This window comes from Rhinoderma darwinii, chromosome 5 (genome assembly GCF_050947455.1).
Source record: "Rhinoderma darwinii isolate aRhiDar2 chromosome 5, aRhiDar2.hap1, whole genome shotgun sequence".
Classification (NCBI taxonomy): Eukaryota; Metazoa; Chordata; class Amphibia; order Anura; family Rhinodermatidae; genus Rhinoderma; species Rhinoderma darwinii.
The window spans coordinates 259528567-259556368 of NC_134691.1; the positions used below are offsets into that span (position 1 = coordinate 259528567).

The 27802-nt window shown below is 39.3% G+C and overlaps 1 protein-coding gene across 1 annotated transcript in view; it reads left to right on the forward strand.

Annotated features, from left to right (window-relative positions):
- The window catches only part of CNTNAP2 (contactin associated protein 2), a 1694842-nt gene that overhangs the window by 1125430 nt on the left and 541610 nt on the right, over positions 1 to 27802 (forward strand). Inside the window, exon 11 of the mRNA XM_075827067.1 lies at positions 8283 to 8389. Coding sequence (XP_075683182.1) covers positions 8283 to 8389 — 107 coding nt within the window. The remainder of the gene's footprint in view (positions 1 to 8282; positions 8390 to 27802) is intronic.

Sequence of the window (27802 nt, forward strand, 5' to 3'; positions counted from 1 at the left end):
CTATGAACAACAAGGTCAAAAGTTAAATACGGGTTCTATTAAGTGTAAATTCAGCATTTCTTAGTAAGAACATCGTATAACAGGTCAATTATCATGGTTGTAGTATAATGGTGTGGGTATACTTTCCAGCTTCAGAACCTGGACAAATTATTGAAGGCACCATGATTTATGTCTTCTACTAGAAAGTCTTAGGCCCCATTCACATGAGCGTGAATAACGTCCATGTGCTGCGCATGGAAATCACGTACATGGACCTGTTGATTTCAATGTGGCTGTTCACAAATGCGTGAGTTTTCACGCAGTGAGAGTCCGCTGCATGAAACAGAATTCATGTCCTCTACTGGTGCGTTTTCATGCACCTACGCGCCCATTGAAGTCTATGGGTGCGTTAAAACCACGCACTGCACACGGATGCACATCCGTGTGCGATGCGTGATTTGCGCATCAATTCGATTGAAAATAAAAAAATTAAAAAGAGGATGTGCTTTGCGAGTGCGTGAATAGCGCATGCCACTCGCAAAGCACACTGATGAATAACTCAACACACACGGACCAGATTCACATGCGTTTTTCATGCGCGTGAATCTGATACGCTCGTGTGAATGAGGCCTTAAAGGGAAGGTGTCATGATTTTTATATTTTTTCCATTATATTGCTTTTAATAAAATATAAACAAAAATTTTATTTAGTAGTGTTGTCACGTTCTAATTTTTACTGTGTTCAAACTTTTACTTCTCTATGGGGGCTGCCATTTTTTTTTCATCTCTGTATGTGTCGATTAATGACACATACAGAGATGGAATACGGCACATACAACCCCATAGAGAATGCGAACGGGAGGCGTTCCATTCTCAGAAGTGTATGCCGCCTGTGTGGGAATGGCTCATGCGCCGCTCCCACACAGGCCAAAACGAAGCTCGTTCGCAGAGCGAAATCCGGCACCATTTTCATGTAGACCAGAAGCCGCTGCCGAACAGTAAGATGACGACTTCTGGCCGCGGCTTCCGGCCATATGGTCAGGCGCAAGGAATAGGAGTGTAGACCAGCGGTGGCGGCAGGTAATTTATGTTCGTGTATATGATGTGTGTATTATGCTCGTGTGATACTGTCTGCTGAGCCCTGTATCTAATCCTCCTACACTGTGCAGTCGTTCAGAAAATGGCGGCACACAGTGTAGGAGGTTTGAAGATTCAAACCCTTCCTTCTCCTGGCACTAGCCAGAAGAAGGGAGGGGGGATTGTGTGAGGACACTAGAGTAGAGTGTGTCCACCCCAAATTTGCAGCATAAATCAATGAGTTTGCTTTACCACAGTGACCATGCTGCAATTTTTGGAACTGCTCCCTCTAATGCCCAGCACATAGAAATGTTATAAATTTGAATCTAGTTTATAATATTTCCTGACTTTTGAAAAAATAAAAAAAATTAAAACAATGTACAGTATAATCACTTAAATACTAATTGTTTAACTGAAAAAAAAAAAAAAATAATTTCTAGCGACACATTCCCTTTAAAGAGAATGTCTGTTTGCCTATCCATAAGCAGAAGCTGAAGTGTGAGGGTATGTTCACTTGGCCTATTTGCAGGCATTTTTCGGGCCGTAAACGTCCCAAAAACGGCTGAAAAATCCCTTCAAACATCTGCCCATTTTTTTTACGCGGCTGTTTTTCAAAATGGCCACGTAAAAAAACGGCCACGAAAAAGAAGTGCTGGTCACTTCTTGGGACGTTTTTCATAGACTCTATTGGCCATAAAAAACGCAGCGAAAATCGCAAGTGGCTTAAAAAACGTCTGAAATTCAGGAGCTGTTTTCCCTTGAAAACCGCTCCGTATTTTCAGACGCTTTTGAGTTTGCGTGTGAACATAGCCTCATTGTATCCAACAAGACAATGGTTCTTTAATCAAGTCTATAGATACAGTAAATGGCAGAGGAAAGCCAAAATTAAAATTTTGGATTGACCATTTAAAATTGAGAAATGCTGTGGTTGTACTTCAACAAGTAGTTTGTTCACAAAAAAATCATGCACAACCAGTTATTTAGTTTGGAGGGGGAAATATTTTTGCACTTGAAGAATATGGGCATTACATAAAACGTTCAATCATTATGACAAAAAAATATTGACACCTGAACACTTTGTAACAATACTTTATACTTTGAAGTATGGTGAACCAACTTGCATATTGTGTATTGATAGTAAATGTAATACCTACGGCACTTCACCTGTATTTCTGGTAACTTTCTATCCTGTATTATTTATAAGTGAATGGATCATTAGTGTTTCCACTTCTACTATAGGGAAATGCATTGTTGTCCTTTTAGTGGAAACTTGAATTTTTCTATACAGTTATTAAATACCTCTGTTCATGGAACAAACATTTTATTATTTAGACCCGTATCTATTTTGTGATCCATAGCTGGTATGGATGATTTTCCAGATTAATGCAGGAAATAATAAGGCAATTGAGAATAACAATACAAGAAGTAATCAAAATTGTTTTCAAAATTTTTGTTTCCCAAAGGCAGATTTGTAGGAATACTATCTTCTTTGCTATGACTGGTTTTGGTCTCTGGTTTGTGCCTCCAACCACAGCTAATTATGCAGCAAAAATCCAAACAAAAGCTGCACTTCGGTAACATCTAAGCATATACAATCTAATTGTATCTCTGGTGAACCCGTGTCAGGCAGTAAGATGAAAGGAGCAGAACTTTCATACACATATTGCCAGACTTTTCTTCTTCAACTCAATGAACTTTTTGGTATTTTCATGACATGCCAGTCTTTTTAAAAAACTAGTGCAGATGAAAAAACTAAATGCGGCATCTGCAGCCACCAGTAAAGTCTCTGCTTTCTTTAATCTAACTTGCATTATAAAAGCTAGAATCTGGTTAGCTACTGTGATCAACATTTATGTACACTAAGCTTTATAAACGCTACATTGTTCATTCAATATTACAACGCTTTATTCCCATCATCTAAAAATTTAAAATATACAGTGAAGGAAATAAGTATTTGATCCCTTGCTGATTTTGTAAGTTTGCCCACTGTCAAAGACATGAACAGTCTAGAATTTTTAGGCTAGGTTAATTTTACCAGTGAGAGATAGATTATATTTTAAAAAAAACAGAAAATCACAAAGTCAAAATTATATATATTTATTTGCATTGTGCACAGAGAAATAAGTATTTGATCCCTTTGGCAAACAAGACTTAATACTTGGTGGCAAAACCCTTGTTGGCAAGCACAGCAGTCAGACGTTTTTTGTAGTTGATGATGAGGTTTGCACACATGTTAGATGGAATTTTGGCCCACTCCTCTTTGCAGATCATCTGTAAATCATTAAGATTTCGAGGCTGTCGCAACTCGGATCTGCAGCTCCCTCCATAAGTTTTCGATGGGATTAAGGTCTGGAGACAGGCTAGGCCACTCCATTACCTTAATGTGCTTCTCTTTGAGCCACTACTTTGTTGCCTTGGCTGTATGTTTTGGGTCATTGTCGTGCTGGAAGACCCAGCCACGAGCCATTTTTAATGTCCTGGTGGAGGGAAGGAGGTTGTCACTCAGGATTTGACGGTACATGGCTCCATCCATTCTCCCATTGATGCGGTGAAGTAGTCCTGTGCCCTTAGCAGAGAAACACCCCCAAAACATAATGTTTCCACCTCCCTGCTTGACAGTGGGGACGGTGTTCTTTGGGTCATAGGCAGCATTTCTCTTCCTCCAAACACGGCGAGTTGAGTTAATGCCAAAGAGCTACATTTTAGTCTCATCTGACCACAGCACCTTCTCCCAATCACTCTCAGAATCATCCAGATGTTCATTTGCAAACTTCAGACGGGCCTGTACATGTGCCTTCTTGAGCAGGGGGACCTTGCGGGCACTGCAGGATTTTAATCCATTACGGCGTAATGTGTTACCAATGGTTTTCTTGGTGACTGTGGTCCCAGCTGCCTTGAGATCATTAACAAGTTCCCCCGGTGTAGTTTTCGGCTGAGCTCTCACCTTCCTCAGGATCAAGGATACCCCACGAGGTGAGATTTTGCATGGAGCCCCAGATCGATGTCGATTGACAGTCATTTTGTATGTCTTCCATTTTCTTACTATTGCACCAACAGTTGTCTCCTTCTCACCCAGCGTCTTACTTATGGTTTTGTAGCCCATTCCAGCCTTGTGCAGGTCTATGATCTTGTCCCTGACATCCTTAGAAAGCTCTTTGGTCTTGCCCATGTTGTAGAGGTTAGAGTCAGACTGATTAATTGAGTCTGTGGACAGGAGTCTTTTATACAGGTGACCATTTAAGACAGCTGTCTTTAATGCAGGCACCAAGTTGATTTGGAGCGTGTAACTTGTCTGGATGAGGCTGAGCTCTTAATGGTTGGTAGGGGATCAAATACTTATTTCTCTGTGCACAATGCAAATAAATATATATAATTTTGACTATGTGATTTTCTGTTTTTTTTTAAATATAATCTATCTCTCACTGGTAAAATTAACCTAGCCTAAAAATTATAGACTGTTCATGTCTTTGACAGTGGGCAAACTTACAAAATCAGCAAGGGATCAAATACTTATTTCCTTCACTGTATCATTATACTCTTCCTTCCTTTTTTCTTCACTTTCTTCCTCTTCCTTCTTCGACTTGCTCTTTCTTTTCCTATCTCTTCCTCGTTCTTCTAATTTTTCTTCTCCTTCTTCATATATTTTTTATTATTATGTCTATGCGCAATATAAGATGGATTCTATAATTTAATAACAATTATTTTCTTATTCCTAATTTCATGAATTTCGAGTGTTACATAGAATTGCATTGTTGTTTCACACAACCCATTGGCACAATTAGTAACAAAATTTGCATGAGATACTACTTATCAAGCAATAGCTACTTGAGCAATCTCTTGGGATGTGTGCTTATGGAATTACTATAAGAGAGATTCCCTAAAAGTAGCAAGAAACTGTCTGGATGGGGCGCACAAGTAAATAAGCAATCACAAATGTGTCACCACTTTGGTTGGCAGAGTTTAAGGCACCCCCAAGGTTTTCACGAAAGCCCGCTGCAAGGCAGGTTGGATTTGGCTGCTTGGGACCCAGGTTGCAGCTGCAGAGTAAGATGTTAAACAAGAGGTGGACTTGCAGGTTATACCGGAATGGAAAACCTGACAGACCAAGGGAGAAGAAAAACAAAGTTGAGTAACCAGGATAGACAATACAAGTCCAAATCAGTAAGCAGAGGGTTAATCGAGAAAAAATCAGAAGTCCAAATTCAAGAAAATCCGAAGTAATAAGGTGTGGTTCAGAGGGTACTCAAAACTAGGTCAGATACATGTATACACATGAAAATCGCAAGCAAAACTAAGAGACCAAGTCAGAGTTAAAGGGGTTATCCGGGCATGGTGCGGTTTTTCATACTACACATCTCCACAGGATAGGTCATCAGTATATGATCGGTGGGTGTCCGACACTAGGAACCCTCACCGATCAGCTATTTCAGCTGCCTCCTGGCACCAGATGTTATCTAGTAGCCGATGTCGGTAGCAGATGGCTACGTACACTGTATACCGGCCGTGCTGCTGTACTGCAGATCTGATCCTATTTACTTGAATAGGAGCAGAGCTGCAATACTGCAGCACGGCCCCTATACTGTGACTGGAGTCATCTGCTTCTGGCACAGACATCCGGTGCCCAGAAGCAGACAGAACGGCTGATCAGTGTGGGGTACAGGTGTCGGACCCCCATGGATCATATACAGATGACCTATCCTGTAGATAGGTCATCAGTATGTAAAACCAACCCATGCCTGGAAAACCCCTTTAATATCCCACACCCAGGAACAGGAGTGATATAGGAGAGCTTTGATTGGCTCTGCATCACAAACCAGGAAGGTCTGAGAAAACCCAGCAGCTGGGCTGACCTTAATGTGACGGGCGTTTCCTAACTCTAAAATTGTGTCACTTCCCATGGAAATCCATGTAATTGTTACTGTTGTATGGAAAGTAAGTAATGGGGAGAAAATAAATTACCACTGGTGTGAAACATATGTGCAATGGAAGAGGATCATCAATGTTTATCATCTGCACTGCTATCCCTTTCAATGGTTTGCATGCTAGCTCTATCATAGCGCCAGTACCCAAGTGGACATCTATTTTAAAGAGGCTCTGTTACCAGAGTATAAGATATGATATGATAATAAGATTTTATTTTGAAAAATTATAATTTTTGAGCATGTTATGAACAATTTTAGATTTATGCTAATTAGTTTCTTAATGCCCAACTGGGCGTTTTTTAACTTTTTACCAAGTGAGCGTTGTAGAGAGAAGTGTATAACGCTGACCAATCAACATCATACACTTCTCTTCATTCATGTTTAGTTTGTTTCACTGCACAGCGTGATGTCACATACTTCCACAGTAACTATACCAAAGTGTCTTGAGAGTGAATAGACGTCGCCTCCAGCCAGAATGCGATGTCTATTCACAATCCCGACACTTCGGTAAAGATTCTGTGGGACTTACTCACAGCACGGCGTGATCTTGCGAGATCACGCTGTGAATGACAGCGCAACGTGATCTCGCGAGTGCTGTGCTGTCACATACTCCCACAGAAACTTTACCGAAGTGTCGGGAGTGTGAATAGACATCACATCCTGGCTGGAGGCGATGTCTATTCACTGTCAAGACATTTTGGTAAAGTTACTGTTGGAGTATGTGACAGCACAGTGTGATCTCGCGAGATCACGCTGTGCAGTGAAACTAGCTAAACATGAATGAAGATAAGTGTATGACGCTGATTGGTCAGTGTCATACATTTCTCTTTACAACGCCCACTTGGTGAAAAGTTAAAAAACGCTGAGTTGGGCATTAAGAAACTAATTAGCATAAAACTAAAATTGTTCATAACTTGCTCAAAAATAATCGTTTTTCAAAATAAAAACCACTGTTGTTATCTACATTACAGCGCCTATCAGATTAGGTAGGGAATAGGGCACTCTAGGGCAATCTGGTGACAGAGCCTCTTTAACAGCAAAGCATACCCAGTGATTCCCCTCTTTTGTGAGGTTGCACAGTGGTTCTCCATCTTTCGCAGCACGGAAAGGAGGTATTGAAAAGGCAGCAGTAACAGGACAGGGTGGGTTCATGGAAAAATTTTAAAAAAATAATACAGATATGGGGCATAAAGCTGCGGGTTATGTGCTAGGAAAGAAGAAGTCAGTTTAACGTACTGAGCAGAGTTTTACTGGCCGAATCTAGAATTATATCATGTTTTTATCTGGCTGTTAAACATAATGTATACTTAAATATTTTAATTGAATGTTTTCACTGGTTTTGAACCTCTGCTTCCCTATAGGCACAGATTTAGAATATATTGCAATAAATATAATGTTGATATTAACCATGTGACTTTTCGCATCCCGCATAAATAACAATTACATTTACAAGTGTACATAAGATCATGACATACATATTGGTATTTCATATAAACTGGCCCTGCTTTATCATCACTCTACACTATATGATGTGATATATCTAGTAGCCTCTATCAATACTCCACCATTATTATTCGTAACAGGCTTGATTTACAGGGAAGCATCTGTGGCCTGCTTTATAGTTCACTTATTTTCATTCTTTAATTCTCTATGAGGAGTCCGTGCCTGCGGCTGGCATGACTGAACTTCAAAAAGAAGAAAGTATCAGAGATTGAATCATTCCAACTTCTGTTATAAGATTTTCTGTTTAATGCCTTTTTTTTCTTAGTCGAATGCCCATACTTTGCAATGCCGGCTGATTATTTTCTGTTAAAGCCAGCAGGCACACAGCCACCTCATTACCCTTTTACTGATGAGAAGTAGCCTCTGAAAATCATTTCAATCTCTCTGTGTACTGTTAAACTTGCCTGATATGTTACTAGTCCAAGGCCCAACCATTGAACAGTAAAGGTCCACAAACATGTCTCTTCTTGTTCTTTTTTAATGTCTGAACTCGTGTTTCTGCCAATTATGGAGTTTGCAGAAGCTAATCTAGCCCATCAGCCTGTGCCCTGATGTTCTTCTTGAATTAAGATGGCTGTTATTAGTCTTGCCATGGCTCACCCTTTTGTGCGATTGGCATATACTGTCACATTTCATCATGATCTGTTTGCACTAATGAGAATTAATAACTACTGTTTATAAAAACTGCCAAAGGTATTTTCTCTGATATACTGCATGGACGGCTTGAAATATGGTCACTCAGAATGCTAATTTATGTCTTATTGATCTAATTTTTGTCCTATTTTATCTTATTTCTACACAGATGTGTCCCTAATAATTGCGAACATGGAGGCAACTGCACTCAAACATGGGACACCATAACTTGCAACTGTGAAGGAACTGGATACACTGGTGCCACCTGTCATAACTGTGAGTATAAAGGTTACCCCTGTCTCTAAAGAACATGAATATTCATAGGATTTTTTTAAATGATATGTATATATATATATATATATATATATATCTCAAGAAGAAATTCTGCAGCACTCCAATATAAGCAAAAATAAGGTGATTTATTCAATAAATGCAAAGATGCGACGTGTCTGTCCAGCCTCGGAACTTTTCTCAAGCATAGTGATACAATTAACATACGTGATATTTAAGGCATGTGTCTCATTAGCATAATGAGTAATCATTAAATCATTGTGCATGTTTAATATATCCGGACTTATATATTATTAAAAAATCATCCAGTGTAGCAAGTGTAAATACGTGTCAGGGACATAGTTAAAGTAGTAAAAACATAAATAAACAGTATAATGAACATATAATGACTTGATTAATGCATAATCAGAGATGCAGCAATCTGTGTAGGGGATGGAACTTCAGGGCCATTCACCAATCGAAGATGAGCCGTATAGATTCTCGGTAATGGGTCTGCTACGTCAAACCATGTGTTAGCTGACAGTTCGGCATCCACAAGGACCTATTGCGCATGTACGGAACTTTAGCCGGAAGTTTATCATTGCTACGCAACAAAACACTAGTCGCTGCGCATGCGCTAGCATGTCAGTAATATTGCCGGAATCAAGGCTCTTACATACCGATATGGAAATTACAGGTAAGGGACATCAGCTGTAATTCTAAGAGTTAGACTATATTGAAAGTTGAGGAACAACGGTCCTATTATAATTACTCCATCGATCTGATTGTACATGGAAAAAGGGGAGACATTTTAGACAGGCGCTTTAAACCCCACAGTCATATGGATATACAGTGTATCTTATTTATTATATTACAGTCCCACACGTGGACCCTGGGTTCTTGACTCACTAAACGTGAATTATAGTACCCTGTTTAACGTTAATATGGTTTTCTGTGGTGAGAGGCTGGTACATGAAAGTGTAACAAGTCAACACCCAGACCCTAATCCAGGGTACTATGATTCACGTTTAGTGAGTCAAGAACCCAGGGTCCACATATGTCCCGTTTTTCCATGTACAATGATAAACTTCCGGCTAAAGTTCCATACATGCGCAATAGGTCCTTGTGGATGCCGAACTGTCAGCCAACACATGGTTTGACGTAGCAGACCCATTACCCAGAATCTATACGGATCGTCTTTGATTGGTGAGTGGCCCTGAAGTCCCACCCCCTACACAGATTGCTGCATCTCTGATTATGCATTAATCAAATGATTATATGTTCATTATACTGTTTATTTATGTTTTTACTACTTTAAACAGTGCGACACTGGCCACATATCTGCAGATTATTATTTATTTACCCCATTATTATTTTTTTATTTTATTTTTTTTTAAATTTAAATTTTTTATTAACTTTTCAGAATTACAGGAAAAGAAAAACAAGAACGATATCAGACTATAACAATATCAGGTCCACACAAGAAACTTCAAACATATAGACTCTGTGGTTTCTTATATTATAATATTATAACAATATTATTAATATCATGGATTCAGATTATATATCACATTGAAACTCAACGTATTATCAGCATTACATTGACATATTCATATGGTTACATCAACACCACCAATATTACCTGCCGGGTAAATATGTTAGACTATGAAGAATATGTTGTCATATATTTACCCCATTATTATACCCTCTTATTATGCCCCTGATGTACTCTACCCAGCCTACATGTACCCCCACATTATAAACTGAAATACCAGCAAAACGCCAGAGCTACTACCAAGCTAAATCTGTGCTCCAAAAGCCAAATGGCGCTCCCTCCCTTCTGAGCCCTACAGCGTGCCCAAACAGCCATTTACATCCACCGATATGGCATCGCCATACCCGGAAGAACCCAGTTAATATTTTATTTGTGGTATTTGTGGCACAAACTGGGCACAACATAGAGTGCACTAAAATGGCACATCAATCGAAAATTTAAATTTTCACTTTGCACCATTCGCTGCGCATGAAACCTTTTGCGCACCATGACTTAATAGCATGTCGTAGTGTGGGGGGTGATGTATGGAGCATCTCACTCACTGAGCCCGTGCCATACGCTGCGGGTGTCAGCTGTGTATTACAGCTGACACCCGGGACTAACGGACAGAAACAGCGATCGCGCTGTTACAGGAGCATGTAAAAATGACAATATATTGCAATACATTAGTATTGCAGTGTATTCTACAAGTGATCTAATGATCGCTGGTTCAAGTCTCCTATGGGGATTAATAAAATTAGTAAAAACAAAAGTAAATAGTTATTATTAGTGGAAAAAATTAAATAAATATTTAAAGTGCAAAAAGACAACCTTTTCACATTTTTTCTCTAAAGTAATGTAAAAAAATAAAAAAAAACACACAAAATTGGTATCGCTGCGTCCATAAAAGTCCAAAAAAAAAACGGCAACTCCGCTGTTTTTTGGTCACCTTGGCTCTACAAAAAAATGTAATAAAAAGTGCTAAAAAAGTGTACCAAAAAATGGTACCAATAAAAACAACAGCTCGTCCCGCAAAAATAAGCCCTCACACCGCTCTATTGATGGAAAAATAAAAAAGTTATGGCTCTCGGAAAGCGGGGAGGGAAAAATTTTAAAGAAAATGCAAAACATGGATCAGTCCGGAAAGGGTTAATTACTTTCTAATGAAAAACCATTTATGACCACACGTGGGGTATAGCCGTACTCGGGAGAAATTGCTTTACAAATGTTGGGCGGCTTTTTCTCCTTTATCCTTCGTGAAATTGAAAAAATTCTACATTTTAGTGGAAATAATGTTGATATTAATTTTCACGGCCTAATTCTAATAAATTCTGCAAAAGACGAGTGGGGTCTAAATGCTCACTCTACCCCTAGATAGATGCCTTAAGTGGTGTCGTTTTCCAAATGGGGTTACTTTTGGGGGGCGTCCACTGTTTTGGTCCCTCTGGGACTTTTGCAAATTCGACATGACACCCAATAACTATTCCAGCTAAATTTGAGCTCCAAAAGCCAAATAGCGCTCCTTCCCTTTTAAGCCCTGCTTTGGGTCCAAACAGCATTTTATTACCACATATGGCGTATTCACGTAATCGGGAGAAATTGTTTTACAAATGTTGGGGTGCTTTTTCTCCTTTATTCCTTGTAAAAATGAAAAATGTCTACGTTTTTTCAGCAAAAAAGTAGATTTTTACCTTTACAGACTAATTCCAATGAATTCAGCAAAACAACTGTTTGGTCAAAATGCTTTACCCCTAAAAAAATTCCTTGAGGGGTGTAGTTTCCAAAATGGGGTCACTTTTGGGGGGTTTCCATTATTTTGGTTCCTCCAGTGCATTGTAAACGCGACACGGCACTGAAAACTATTCCAGCAAAATCAGAAATCCAAGATCCAAATGGTGCTCCTTCCCTTCTGAGCCCTGCTGTGGGTCCAAACAGCAGTTTATTACCACATATGGGGTATTGAAATAATCTGAAGAAATTGCTTTACATATGTTGGGGTGTTTTTTCTACTTTATTCCTTGTAAAAATTAAAAATTTCTATGTTTTTTCAGAAAAAAAAGTAGATTTTCATCTTCACATACTAATTCAAATAAATTTAGCAAAAAAAACTGTGGGTTCAAAATGCTAACTATACCCATAGATAAATTACTTGAGGGGTGTAGTTTCCAAAATGGGGTCACTTTTGATGGGTCTTTACTGTTTAGGCACCACAGGACCTATTCAAACCTAACATGGTGCATAAAATATATTCTAAAAAAAGGAGGCCCCAAAATCCACTAGGTGCTCCTTTGCTTCTGAGGCCTGAGTTTCAGTCCATTACCGCACTAGGACCACATTTGGGATATTTCTAAAAACTGCAGAAACTGGGCAATAAATATTGAGTTGCATTTCTTGGGTAAAACCTTCTGTGGTACAGAAAAAATGTATTACAAATGAATTAAAAAAAAAAAATGAAATTTGTAAATTTCACCTCTACTTTGCTTTAATACATGTGAAACGCCTAAAGGGTTAATAAACTTTCTGAATGCTGTTTTGAATACTTTGAAGGGTGAAGTTTTTAAAATGGGGTGATTTATGGGGACTTTCTAATATATAAGGCCCTCAAAGCCACTTTAGAACTGAACTGGTCCCTGAAAAAATAGGCTTTTGAAATTTTCTTGAAAATATGAGAAATTGCTGCTAAAGTTCTAAGCCTTGTAACGCCCTAGAAAAATAAAATAACCCCTTCAGGACTGAGCCTCTTTTGGCCTTCAGGACGAAGCCGATTTTTCAAATCTGGCATGTGCCACTTTATGTGGTAATAACTCCGGAATGCTTTTACCCATCCAAGTGATTCTGAGACTGTTTTCTCGTGACATATTGTACTTTATGTTAGGGAAAAAATTTGTTCGATAAATTCAATATTTATTTGTAAAAAACACCAAGATTTAGAGAAAATTAGCAAAAATTTGCATTTTTCTAAATTTAAATGTATCTACTTGTAAAACAGATAGTAATACCACACAAAATACTTACTAGTTTACATTTCCCATATGTCTACTTTATGTTTGCATTGTTTTTTGAACATTATCCCCTTCACGACCAGCCCACGTAGATTAACGGGCTGCCGTGCTGGGCTTTTCTCCTGCAGCCCGTTAATTCACGTGGTGTCAGAACAGAGTGCACAGCGCTCTCCCTGTGCTCTGAATCTCTCCGCACACGCTGCTACTAGCAGCCTAAGTGCTCAGAGAAGACATCAGGACGGGATTGGTGTCGGTCCTGATGACGTGATCACCATGATAAAGCTATCATGGTGATCACAGCAAAGTTTGTTGCAGCAACAAACTGTCTGTGCTGTTTGTTACAATGTTTCTCCTCCCTCCCTGTCAGATCGTTCTGAGACAGTGGGGGAGAAGAAGCTGTGCCGAGCAGCTGCTGTGTGTCTCGTATAAAGACACACTGAATGTGAAACACACAAAAACCACCTCCACATAGATAGTTTAGTGTAGGCAGCTAGTTATAGTTCAGGTTGTCTGTTAGGTAGATAGTACTCAGACTAGGACAATTAATTAGTTAATTAGTAATCAATTAGGGCTTATAATGTATGTATATATATATATATATATATATATATATATATATATATATATATATATATATATATATATGTATATATATATATATATATATATAAATATAAAATCATATAGATATATATATATAAATATTTATATACTGTGTGTGTGTATATATATATATATATATATATATATATACACACATACACATGTCTATGTTACATATATTTACTGTTTACTATTATAAATACTGTGTGTGTGTATGTATATATATATATATATATATATATATATATATATATATACATACACACACACACACACACACACACACACCACACACGTCTATATTCTCTCTCTCTCTCTCTCTATATATATATATATATATATATATATATATATACACACACATATACACACACACGTAATATATATTATATATAGACATATATTTGAAATTTGTTAATACTAAAAATGTAATAATTAGGGATGTTATATATCTATATCATCATATAGATATATACGTACATGTAATATATACGTATACACACATATACTTATATAAATTTCTTCATATATTTTACACGTCTGTAAATTCTAAATACATTGATTCATTGTTAGGGCTGATTCAGACGTGCGTGGCGTTTTTGCGCACGCAAAACACGCAGCGTTTTTCCTGCGCAAAAGCCACTTACCTGCTCCTTGAGGCAGCATCATATGATGCGCGGCTGCGTGCTTTTCGCGCAGCCGGCATCATTATGACAAGCCATTCGGATGTTTGTAAACAGAAAAGCACGTGGTGCTTTTCTGTTTACATTCATCCTTTTGTGCTTCCGTGCGACCTGCATGGTTTTCACGCACCCATTGACTTCAATGGGTGCGTGATGCGCAAAATACGCAGAGATATTGACCATGTCGCACTTTTTGCGTAGTGGACAAACGCTGCGCAAAAAGCACAGACTGTCTGTACTGCCCCATAGACTTGTATTGGTCTGTGCGTGGTGCGTGAAAACCACGCGGCCCGCACGGACGTAATACACGTTCGTGTGAATCCAGCCTTAGGCTGTGTTCACATGGAGTTTTTTGCAGGAGGAAAATTCCTCCTGCAAAAACTGCTCCAAATGTTTTTTGCACAGTGGTTTGACAAAAACTCGCCAAAACACTCAGTGTTTTTTTTACCCTTCTGACTGATTGAAATGGGGTTTTGGAGGCGGAAACCGCCTCAAGATAGGTCATGTTGCTTCTTTTTACCGCGATGCGTTTTATTTGCTCACGGTAAAAAAGCTCGTCCAACTCCCATTGAAATCAATGGGAGAAATTTTTGGGCGGTTTTTGACGAGTTTTGCGGAGCGGTTTCCGCGCCGAAGAACTCGTAAAAAAACTCAGTGTGAACAGGGCCTTAGGGTTGTTCATAAATTTATTGATAAATGGATTCGTGGACTTTTTCTTTGTTACTTTTATTAAAACTGTTACAAAAAATAAGTAAAAAAAAAAAACCCGTAAAAAATGGCACACAAGTTATATACCACTGAAGAGGCATTTGCTCTCTTGGATTCTGATAGTGAATGGGGTCACTTTTGGGGGGTTTTCGCTGTTTTGGTCCCTCCAGGGCGTTGCAAATGGGACATGGCACCGAAAACCATTTTAGCATAATTTGAGCTCCAAAACCCAAATGGCGCTCCTTCCCTTCTGAGGGCTGTAATGTGTTCAAATATAAGTTTATGACCACATATGGGGTGTTGCCGTAATCAGGAGAAATTTATTTACAAATGTTGGGGCACTTTTTCTCCTTTATTCCTTGCAAAAATTAAAAATGTCTGTTTCTTCAGAAGAAATGTAGATTTTAATTTTCACAGACTAACGCCAATAAATTCAGCAAAAAACCTGTGCGGTTAAAATTCTCACTATACAACTAGATAAATTCCTTGAGGGGTGTAGTTTCCAAAATGGGGTCGCTTTTTGGGCGTTTCCACTGTTTAGGTTCCACAAGACCTCTTCAAACCAGACCTGGAGCCTAAAATATATTGTAATAAAAAGGAGGCTTCAAAATCCTCTAGGTGCTCCTTTGCTTCGGAGGCCGGTGCTTCAGTCCATTGGGACACTAGGGCCACATGTGGGATATTTCTAAAAACTTCAGAATCTGGGCAATAAATATTGAGTTACATTTCTCTGGTAAAACCTTCTGTGGTACAGAAATTTTTCTATTACAAATGAATTTATGCAAAAAAAATTACATTTGTAAATTACACCTCTACATTGCTTTAATTCCTGTGAAATGCCTAAAGGGTTAAGAAACTTTCTGAATGCTGTTTTGAATACTTTAAGGGGTGAAGTTTTTAAAATGGGGTGATTTATGGGGAGTTTCTAATATATAAGGCCCTCAAAGCCACTTCAGAACTGAACTGGTCCATGAAAAAATAGGTTTTGGAAATTTCTTGAAAATGTGAGAAATTGCTGCTAAAGATCTAAGCCTTGTAACGTCCTAGAAAAATAAAAGGATGTTCAAAAAACTATGCAAACATAAATTAGACATATGGGAAATGTTAACTAGTAAATATTGTGTGTGGTATTAAGGGCATGACCACACATGGCGGAATTCCTCCGCAACTGTCCGCATCAATGCCGCACAGAATCTGCGTTGCAGATTCTGCAGCGGATCTGCACAAAATGTGCAGAAAATTGATGCGGACTGGCCGCTGCGGACTGCAGGAAAAGTGCTTCTCTTCTCCCTATTCAGTGCAGGATAGAGAGAAGGGACAGCACTTTCCCTAGTGAAAGTCAAAGAAATTCATACTTACCGCCCGTTGTCTTGGTGACGCGTCCCTCTTTCGGCATCCGGCCCGACCTCCCTGGATGACGCTCCAGTCCATGTGACCGCTGCAGCCTGTGCTTGGCCTGTGATTGGCTGCAGCCGTCACTTACACTGAAACGTCATCCTGGGAGGCCGGACTGGAGACAGACGCAGGGAGTTCTCGGTAAGTATGAACTTATATGTTTTTTTACAGATACATGTATATTGAGATCGGTAGTCACTGTCCCGGGTGCAGAAACAGTTACTGCCGATCGCGTAACTCTTTCAGCACCCTGGACAGTGACTATTTACAGACGTCTCCTAGCAACGCTCCCGTCATTACGGGAGCCCCATTGACTTCCTCAGTCTGGCTGTAGACCTAGAAATACATAGGTCCAGCCAGAATGAAGAAATGTCATGGTAGTAAAAACAATACGCTCCGCAGCACACATAAGATCTGCGGACTTCATTGCGGAATTTTGACTCTCCATTGAAGTCAATGGAGAAATTCCGCCATGAGTCCGCAACCAGTCCGCCACTGCTCCGCAACAGACAGAGCATGCTGCGGACACCAAATTCCGCTCCGCAGCCTATGCTCCGCAGCGGAATTGTACGCATCGTGTAAACGAACACTGCTAAATTAAAGTGAAAGTCAATGGAGAAACGGCTCCGCTGCGGATTAACGCTGCGGAGTGTCCGCAGCGGAATTTAAGTGAAATTCCGCTATGTGTGAACCCGCCCTTATAGCTGTTCTGCAAGCAGATACATTCAAATTTAGAAAAATTCAATTTTTTGCAAATTTTCTCTAAATATTGGTGTTTTTCACAAATAAATACTGAATTTATCGACCAAATTTTTTCACAGACGTAAAGTACAATATGTCACGAGAAAACAATCTCAGAATCGCATGGATAGGTAAAAGCATTCTGGAGTTATTACCACATAAAGTGACACATGGCAGACTTGAAAAAATCGCCTGCGTCCACAAGGCCAAAACAGGCTGTGTCCTGAAGGGGTTAATGGCGCCCGATCTTATCCGCTTTTGGAACACTGCACATTTTGCATCGCTATAATCTGAGAGCCAGAACTTTTTTTATTTTTTCACCACTGGAGCCGTGTGAGGGCTTATTCTTTGCGGGACAATTTGTAGTTTTCATTGGTACCCTTTTGGGGTACATGCGATTTTTTTTTTATCACTTTTTATTCCATTTTTCGTCAAGCAAGGTGACCAAAAACCATCAATTCTGACAATGTTTTTTATTTATTTTTTACGCCTTTCCCCCTGGGCTATAAATGACCATTATACTTTATTCTGCGGGTCGATATGATTACGGCGATACCATATGTATATCGTTATTTTTACATTTTGCAGCATTTGCGCAATAAAAGAACTTATTTATAAAATAAACTATTTTATGTGTCACCATCTTCTGAGAGCCATAACTTTTTTATTTTTCAGTCAAAAAAGCTGTGTAAGGGCTTGTTTTTTGCGGGACAGGATGTAGTTTGTATTGGTACCATTTTTGCGTACATGCGATTTTTTGATCACTTTTTATTGTATATTTTTGGAGGGGTGGTGACCAAAAAATAGTGATTCTGGCATTGTTTTTCGTTTATTTTATTTGCGGTGTTCACCGTGTACGAAAAATAATATTATAGTTTTATAGTTGGGGTTATTACGAACGCGGGGATACCAAATATATGTACTTTTTTTTTACGTGTTCATTTTTTTCCTATAATAAAAGACTTATTATAGGAAAAAAAGCAGTTCTTGTTTATGTCACTTATAACTTTTATTTTTACACTTTTTTTTAAAATATTTTTATTCTTTTTTTTACTTTCTTTACTTTTACCACTAGGGGACACTTAGACTTGCAGCTCTGATCGCTGCTGGAATACATTACACTACCTACGTCGTGTAATGCAATCCAACTGTCATTGTGACGTGACAGTCACACTGACAGGAAGCCTACGACGACCACCCTCCGGCTGGTCCTCATAGGCTTCAGTACATGGCAGCCCGGAAGCCATTGTCTGGTTGCCATGGGTACCATCGCCAGCCCCCGTGATTTCACGTGGGGGCTGCCGATCTCCGCTAAACTCCTTAGATGTGGCGATCGGAATCGACCGGCGCTTCGAAGGGGTTAGCTGCTCAAATCAGCGGCGATGGGCCGCTGATCGGCAACAGGGAATGCAGGGCAGACACCCTGCACAGTTAACCCCCGATGCGGTGTAGCACCGCGTGGCGGTTAACCGTCAAAGCACTGACGTAACTGCACGTCAAGGTGTGCGAAGTTACTGCTCAGCCCCACGTGCATTAACGGCAAGGTGCGGGAAGGGGTTAACTATGTCACTGACACGTATTTACACTTGCTACATTGGATGATTTTATTTATAATATATATGTCCAGATGTATTAAATATGCACAATGATTTAATGATTACTCATTATGCTAATGAGACATATTCCTTAAATATCACGTATGTTAATGGTATCACTATGCTTGAGAAAAGTCCTAAGGCAGGACAGAAACCTCGCATCTTTGCATTGATTGAATAAATCACTTTATTTTTGCTTATATTGGAGTGCTGCAGAATTTCTTCTTGATATACTATATAATCCTTAGATCAGGATTACCTGCTGATAGTGGGATTTTCTACAGTGCTGCTGCTTTCTATCGATATATATCACAGGGTTACATTACCACATGACCTGCATCTATGGGTGAGTTCATAAAACACAAAGGTCATGATTAGAAAAGGTAATGATGATGAGATCGGAGAATCAAACTGCCAGGTTGCAGATTAATAGAGAATCAGGAAAAAAGATTTGCTAATCTCGGATTATTATGGTCTTCACGCTCAATCATGTCTTTTTTTGGCTACCTTTCAGCAATTTACATTCCATTATCCATTGTTTAGGCTCAATTTCCCTCTTCTTCTCCCTCATCCACATTGATCCCTAACCACCCTTCAGAATTCTGTCTCATTGCAAAATAGGCCCCCTGATCCTCTAGGCTCCCATATTAGCTTCTGCACCCTGGTAGTCATGCCCGAGCATATCTGGGGTCTGTCAGTGTAGTCAGAGGATTGCGGCATTAGTCCAAGTGATAAAGAGACGATCAAGTTCAATAAAGTCAGCAATTGTTACTTTGAGATTTACATACAGCAATATCCACCCAATTTTCTGCACATGCCTTGATATTCAAATGTATATGATAGACAGATGTAGGTCATGGTAAGAAATTAAATGCCTAAATCATTAAAGGCATTTTCCCATGTCTCCTTTTCTCAAAATTTGTTACAAAAACATAATAAAAGTATTTAAAGAGAACCTTTCACTACCCCAGACCTTTGCAGCTAAGTGCACCATCTTATAGGCGCTGCTGCACAGACCTTGGGGCACTTTGAATTAGCTGTGTAGTCTAAGCTGTACTGCTCTCTCCTCCTCTCTCCTGAGATCACACAGTCTTCTCAATACTTGCTCAAAGAAGCCGGGGAAGAGGAGATCATGTGCGCACACACACAACAGAGGGATCATACAGTAGAAGCCACTCTGACACCGTCCGCAGCTGATTGGACAGTGTGAGAACTCTGACTATCATGCCCCACTGCTGGTCCATGTACCTACTTACCTGCAAACGCTGATGCTGCTGCAGAATCAACTGTAGCCTCTGGTGCCGATGTGTCCTCGCTCGTCTGACACGATGCAGGACCTGTGAGTGACATCACAGCGTGATCTCTCGAGAACACGCTGTGTCTGCACTGCCAGAAGCTGGGCGTTCTGAAGAGAAGTGGATGATACTTCTCGTCAGAACGCCCAGCTAGTAAAAGTAGTAAAAACGCCCCGATGTACGCACATAATACACGCCCAGTTGTACTTTTACTTTTCAACACGCCCAGTTGTACTTTTGCAAGCCTCATTTGCATAAATACAAAAATGGTCATAACTTGGCCAAAAATGCTCGTTTTTTAAAAATAAAAACGTTACTGTAATCTACATTGCAGCGCCGATCTGCTGCAATAGCAGATAGGGGTTGCAAAATCTGGTGACAGAGCCTCTTTAAGTAAACTCTGGGTCTTGCAGTCCAATAAATAAGAAGCTGCTAAAGACACACAATCACACAAAGGTAGGACAAAATTAAAGGAAGTCTATCACCCTTTTAAATAGGAGCATCGATAAAATGCTGCATAGGAAACAACTTGACAAAGAAATTATAGTCCTCCCGGCCTGTGTGGGAGACACCTTGACTGCATTTATGACTGCCTTGACATAAAAGTGCTATGGATATGGTAGCTTTAGTTTGTATGGCGCGTGCCTTGGCATTTAGGGTACTGTTGTATGGGCGTCACAGCATCCAATGAGCTTTTTTCTATCTTACTTAAACCGATCTGTCCTGATCACAAAGCAGTGGAAGTTCATGGTGGGAAAGAGCTGAGGATTTGTCTCAGTAAACCTACAGGATTTCTAAGAAGTGATGGTGCCTTAGACTACTTGTGGTACTGTGTATGACATAGTACATAGAGAACACTAATAGATTCATCATATACAGATGTACATGGGTAAGCAAACACACCTGGTTCGTTCAAACAAAAAGACAAAGACTGGCACTATGGGAATTGTAGTTCAGGGCAGTATTCAGGAGTACTTACACACTCCGAAACCGGAAATTGACGTTGAAAACATGTGGCACACGTCAGAAGGAAGGGGGTGGTAAAAAGAGGGGTTTCCGAACTTTAAACTAATAGCGAGTGGTACTAAGAGTTTATAAAACTGTTATTTACCACAATACAATAATAACAATACTAAGATTTAGGACAAATTACCCTGATATAACATGCAAACTTTATATTAATTAATGGGAATGATGAGATAGCCAAGACTTTATATTAAGGCGTTGGCGTCTGGTCAAATCCCAACAGATGGAAAACACCTTCATTAAAATCAGAAAAGCTAATCCTTGTATTGTTGTACATTTTCTCTAGTCATTATTCTCCGACACCTAGTATAATACCAAACTGCAGTAAAACAGCTGTACCTGTTCAGTGGTATCAAAGAGGATTTATAAAATCTTGTTCCGTCTCCCATCTAACAGTAGAATAAAGCTATTGGATTACAATAACACAGGTCATCTGGACACAAATGGCCTGAAGAATTTTGCTAGGATGATACAACATCGGTTTAAAAAGTAATCCTACTCTTTTTGTATTGCTGTTTGAAGACGGTTAAGAATAAAAATAAGATACAGAATTATAGGTTTATATTGATGTGTTCTACAAATTGGCATCAGGGTATGACTGGGTTGGATTGACTATAAAAACAAAACATTGTAATCAACTTCCAGGTTGTAAAGAGATAGTACTATTCAATTAAAAGTATAATTTCAGTGGAAATAACAAAGAAATGTGTTTCACAATGGGATTCAAGTGTTTCTTTATCCCTTTCAATACCATTTTGAGTGAATTCCTTTATACCAACATGCTCACCAATGAAATGATCTAATTTACTAGACTACGAGCAGTCTGATAAAATACCAGACTAATGACACAGAAAAGCTACACTGAGAACAAAATCGCAGTCATCTAGTGTTCATGGACAATGCCAAGTATTTATAAAGTATTATTTATTTCCCATTGTTTCACAGGTAATTTCACCCAAATGCAAAGGGAATATATTATTTTGTATTAATTGGCGACCTTTAGTTTAAAGGTTACGTCCACATTTACAACCAATTTTCATTGTTTAAAAAATAAAAAATAAAAGATATAGAAATATCTTACTGTTTTGTGCCTACAGCTCCCATGCATACCTATGTGTCTCTATGGTGGCAGCCTACAAACAAGCTGCATGATTCTACAGTAATACTCACTTCCATCTGTCTTCTATGTATTACTAACATATATCAGTGAGTTAGCAAGAAGTAGGGAACAGATGGAAGGTTGTATAGCTGCCGAATCAGACGGGACTATTTCTAGTCTATAAGCACGGGAACACATAGGTCTGCCTTTGAGCTGTTTATGCAAAACGATATGATCTTTTGCTGCAGTTATTCTATATAATTTTACCATGTTAAATATAAGAAAACATATTTCCCTGTAATTGTGTCCTTATATCTCATTACCACAAAAACAGAAGACTTGCTCGAATGCTATCCCTTTTTCATTTTCTATGGTTTGTCGGAACAATAAAAAAAAACAAAAAAAAAAAAAACATAAGCACTTGTCAACCTAGCAGTTGCAGAGCTAAGGAAAATAATTGATGTATGGTTTCTATTATGTGCTCATGGCATTACTTAGCTTATAATTCCTGCTGCCATTGCCTTGGTATTGCAGGCACATGACATTTTAATATGTTATATCAAAGCCATAAAAATTAGTCGTCAGACTTTGAATTAAATAAACAGTATGTTGTTCTTACAATATCTAAAAACCAAGAACTTTTAAATTGACACAGTATGGTCTTGTTAAAAAAAAGTTTGGTTAAGCATGAGGAATTTTGAAAATGGTGTGTTAGCCTAAGCTGCTGTTATTAAAGAAGCACTCCATTTTTTGGGGTTGGGAGGGGCAGGTGGTTTATCATTAGGTACCTACCCCTCAATATATATATTCAACGAGTATTACATTATTTAGTTTTTTTTTTTCCTATCTAAATTCTTCTCTTCAGTTGGGTCATGTGACCTCACTCTGACCTGATAAAATCTACAGCATTTAATGTAGTTAATGAGCAGACACATAACTATCATACAGTTATAATGAAGGAGGTCGCAGCCCAGCCTTCTGACTTAGAACTGTGTGACAGTTATGTGTCTGCTCATCAGTATTTAGTAACATAAGTTTCTGTTTCCCCTCTGTGGAGAACCTCTTTGGTACAATCCATACAGTAAATCAGGAAGTGAAGAGGCTGATTCTCAATTACATTAACTGCTGTAGATTTTATCAGGTCAGAAAGAGGTCACATGACCCAACTAAAGAGAACAGTTCAGATAGAAAAGAATAATTAAATAAGGTAATACCCACTGAGTAAATATATTGTGTGAATAGGTATCTAATGATAGAAAAAAAATTGGAATTCTTCTTTAATGTTTTTCAATGCTGTACTTGCTGTACTTTATACCGGCTGTCCTCTTTGGAAAACCCTTTTTGTCCTCCCCGACAATAAGTTGATTACAGAGTGCCCTGCTGTTGGGATCCTCAGCGATCAGTTGTAATCTGTGAAAGAGCCTGGCAGCAAGTGTTTTATTTACCCTGTAGCACAATCGTAGTGGAAATCGAGCATTACACTGTTCCCACTAAAAGCAATGGGCTTCCCGTGTAATGCACAATTATTCCAGATCCTCCAGAGCAAGAAATTCACTTTTCAGCCATTTTCTACTCTGGCTAATATATAAGACCAAGAGGTTATGTAACATAGATTCAGACCTGCTTTTGCTATGAGGCCCTTGTAAAGAGGAGGCCAGCCCTGAATGGTACTAGCATTTCTGCTGCCTGAAGCGAAAATTGAAATGGTGACCCCCAGATCTTGATTGACATCTCCAACTCTTGCAGGTGCACCGTTGCCTTGTACTCCCCTGGCATGCGCGGTGCAGTAATGAAGCCGGGCAGAGTACATCTCACTGCACAGTGCATGCCCATGGGTACAAGGCAATGGAACATCTGAGAAAGTTGGAAGAGACTGGAAGTGATATAGAACAGCCGGGGGGATATCAAATAAGCATGGAAAGGTGGGTTTAGAGTCAGGACTGTGTCTGTCTTCAGGATAGAGACACCACCCTATGAACCTTTGAAGAGTAATTAGCATACACCGTACGCCATTTTAAAAGTTGATTTGATTTAGCTGCATCTGAAAAAAACATACAGAGGAATGTTTGGAAATATTGTCAGGTTATTTATTACCACATGATAGCGGTTCAAGAAATGCAACTACTCCAATTCCATCTGCCCTGCAATTTTGTTATTATAAATATATCCTATATATCCTATATAATTACAGCACCAGAACAAAGCTCTGACATATGTACGGCACCAGAACCAAGCTCAGTACATAAATACAGTACCAGATACATGCTCAGTTCATATATACAGCACCAGTACCAAGCTCAGTACATATATGCATCACCAGAAGCAAGCTGAGCACAACTTTACAGAACCAGAACCAAGCTCAGCACAATTATACAGCACCAGAACCAAACTCAGTACATATACAAAGCACCAGAACCAAGCATAGTATATAAATACAGCACCAGAACAAAGCTCATTATATATATATAGTACCAGCACAAATGCAGCTCAGTACAGAGATCATTTGCAAATTCAGTTTAACCCCTGCCATATAGGTTTGTATGGCGTAAAACTCCAGCACCCAGCATGGCCCAAACAATGGTAAGGATATGCTGGGAATTGCTGTTTCACAAACAAAAATCAAACCATCCATCATCTCGCTGCAGACCATACAGTGACTACAGTACTGAATAGAGGCGGAATAAACATTTACATCAAGTGACTCATAGGTGATGTCTTTTCAGATTCTAGTAGTTCTTTTTTCTCTTTTCTTCTCACTTTTCAAACATTTTCGCACTTATAAATGAAGATAAAATTCTCATGGTGCCACACACTACACCCCTAAATATAATACACCATACACTGCGCCCATGAATACACACAGAGTGCCCCCTCTAGATAGTGCCCCCATAGAGCCCCTTGCAGATAGTGCCCCTTATAGAGCCCCCTGTAGATAGTGCCCCTTATAGAGCCCCCAGTAGACAATGCCCCTCATAGGGCCCCCTGTAGACAGTGCCCCACATAGAGACCCCTGTATATAGTGCCCCCATAGAGCATCCTGTAGCTAGTGCCCCTCATAGAGCCTCCTGTAGATACTGCTCCCCATAGAGCCCCCTGTAGATAGTGCCCCTCATAGAGCCCCCTGTATATAGTGCCCCCCATAGTGCCCCCCTGGACCTAGTGCCCTACATAGATCCCCCTGTAGATAGTGCCCCACATAGAGCCTCCTGTAGATACTGCCCCCCCCAGTCTTTCCCTGTAGATAGTGCTTCATAACTTTGCTGCTTGAAAAACAATACCAGCCACCTACTACATATAGCAATGTCATCCAATTAAAGTGCACCCATGATTATATCAGACAACCATAGTGCCACACAATAGTGTCCCTTAATAATGTTATATGACCACGGACATTTTTAATAGTTCTAGTTAATCACATTGCCCCCTTAACAGTCCCAGAAAGCCAGGGTTCCCCCATAACAGTGTCACCTACAAACAGTGCCCTAGTAACGGTGCCGCTATTGTTAGTTCTCATCCACCAATATCTGAAACTAGAGACAGCTTGGCACTGACTAAACTGGGAAGGGTAGCATATGGAATCCTTGGTGTTCACCCTCTAAAGGCTATGTAAACCTTTGAAGACGTTTTTTTGTTTTGTTTTGTTTTATTCTTTTAATAAAACACTTTATTAGAGTGCTTTGTGCAACTTTGTAATTTGTTTTTATTAAAAATTATTTTTACTTTTTCACATACAGCCTCTATGTATCCTGGATACATAAAAGCTGTATCGTGTGATGCAATCTGAATCTGTCAGGTCAGCGGGACAGTTATGAACTTAAATGTGATCGCTAACATCTGGATCCTCAGTGTCAGAGACACGCAGGAACCACTATCACCAAAGACATCAGTCCCTCTGACCTGACAGATTCAGATTTCAGCTCATGATACATCTTCTATGTATCCAGGATACATAACATCTGTAACTGAAAAATATAAATAATTTAAAACAAATTACAAAGTTGCACAAAATACTCTAATACACTGTTTTAGTAAAAAAAAAAATTTTCAAAAGGTTTAACCTCCGTATGGAGATGGGGACTTCACTGCTGGGAATCCCCAGGTCCCAAATCCCAGAATAGTCGTTCACGAGCTGCCGATGATAGAGGCACTCCACTCCCTCTGACAAACCTCTTAAATGCAACGGTGTTTAAGCAGTTAAATGTCCGGGATCTAAGGTTTCTCCTATCCTGACCATTGCAGTGGGAGCCCGGCTGTCACCTGTGCCCTCGCGTTCACATCACCTACATGATGTACATGTATGTGAAGATGCGGGAAGGGGGTTAAGGCCCAAAGTAGACCACATCCTTAAGGAGTTAAACCTTTAATTTGTCACTAAAATATATAACAGCAGCTGTCTTGACTTCATTTCATGAATTTTATGTATAGACTTAAAATGGAAAATGAATGGAAAATGTTAACTGCTCTAACCCGACATCCTCTTACCAGCTTTTTCTTTCAGTTAAGTGCAGGAAACATCAGATTACTGAGTGAATTGCATATATTTCTCCTGATTATTTCTCAGCTGCAGCAAACCATAGCTGTTCTTTTGGAGAATAAAAGTTAAAATTCTTGCTGTATTATTTCTTTGTATCTAAGTTATTTTAATCTACTTTTGTAGATTTTCAAATTCCCCTTTAGCTCCTTTTTACAATGCCAAGGGGCCCACTTAGACTTGTGTCCCATTCTGCGGGACTTAATTAGAAGTATGTCCATAGTAAACAATAAAGCTTCATAAAACTCTATTGATTTGCTATGAAACCAGTGTTAAGCTTTGTTTTCCCTGCCGAGACCACGGCAAGTAAGAAAAAAAGATTAAAGTAATAGTGTGATTTGGGAGCCATCAGGTCATTTGGGATTACCCATTAGTGTATGGGTGCATATTATGAGATCACTGTTGCTAGCTATCTTATTGGGACTGAGGCTCACTGACACTGAAGGAATCGTGACTGGTTCTGTTTTTGGAATGCTATGACAATATGTTGCTTTTTGTGTAAAAATGACTTGATTACTTACCTAGAATGCCTGTAATAAATGGACACTCATCAAGAAGGCACCATTGTGTGGGCACTGTGTGGCTGTGTATTGGCACTACTGGCATAATGGCCCCATGGGAGAGACCTAATATTGTTTTTTGGGTGTGGCTAGTAAAATGACTACTGTAAGCCTCTCCTTTCTAACATTGATATTTGAGGTAGAAGAGAAGGCTGCACAACAAGTGGCAAATAATCAAATGAACTCTTTAAATTTATCTTTGCTCTGTTACACATACACTAAATATCTTGTAACTCTAAGGGTATGTGCACACGTAGTGTTTTCAGCCATTTTTCGGGCCGTAAATTTCCCGAAAAACGTCTGAAAAATCGGAAGCAGAACGCCTACAAACATCTGCCCATTGATTTCAATGGGAAATACGGCGTTCTGTTCTGACGGGGCGTTTTTTTATGCCTCGTTTTCCAAAAAAGGCACGTAAAAAGACACCCTCAAAAAAGAAGTGCATGTCACTTCTTGGGACGTTTTTGGAGCCGTAAAAACCGCTTTGAGAGTTTGAATAAAAAATGTCTGAAAATCAGGAGCTGTTTTCGCTTGAAAACAGCTCCGTATTTTCAGACGTTTTTTAGTAAGCGTGTGAACATATCTATGGGTGACCACACACAGATGGAAATGCTTCTAATTTTCCTCCCGGATTTGTGCATAGAAAA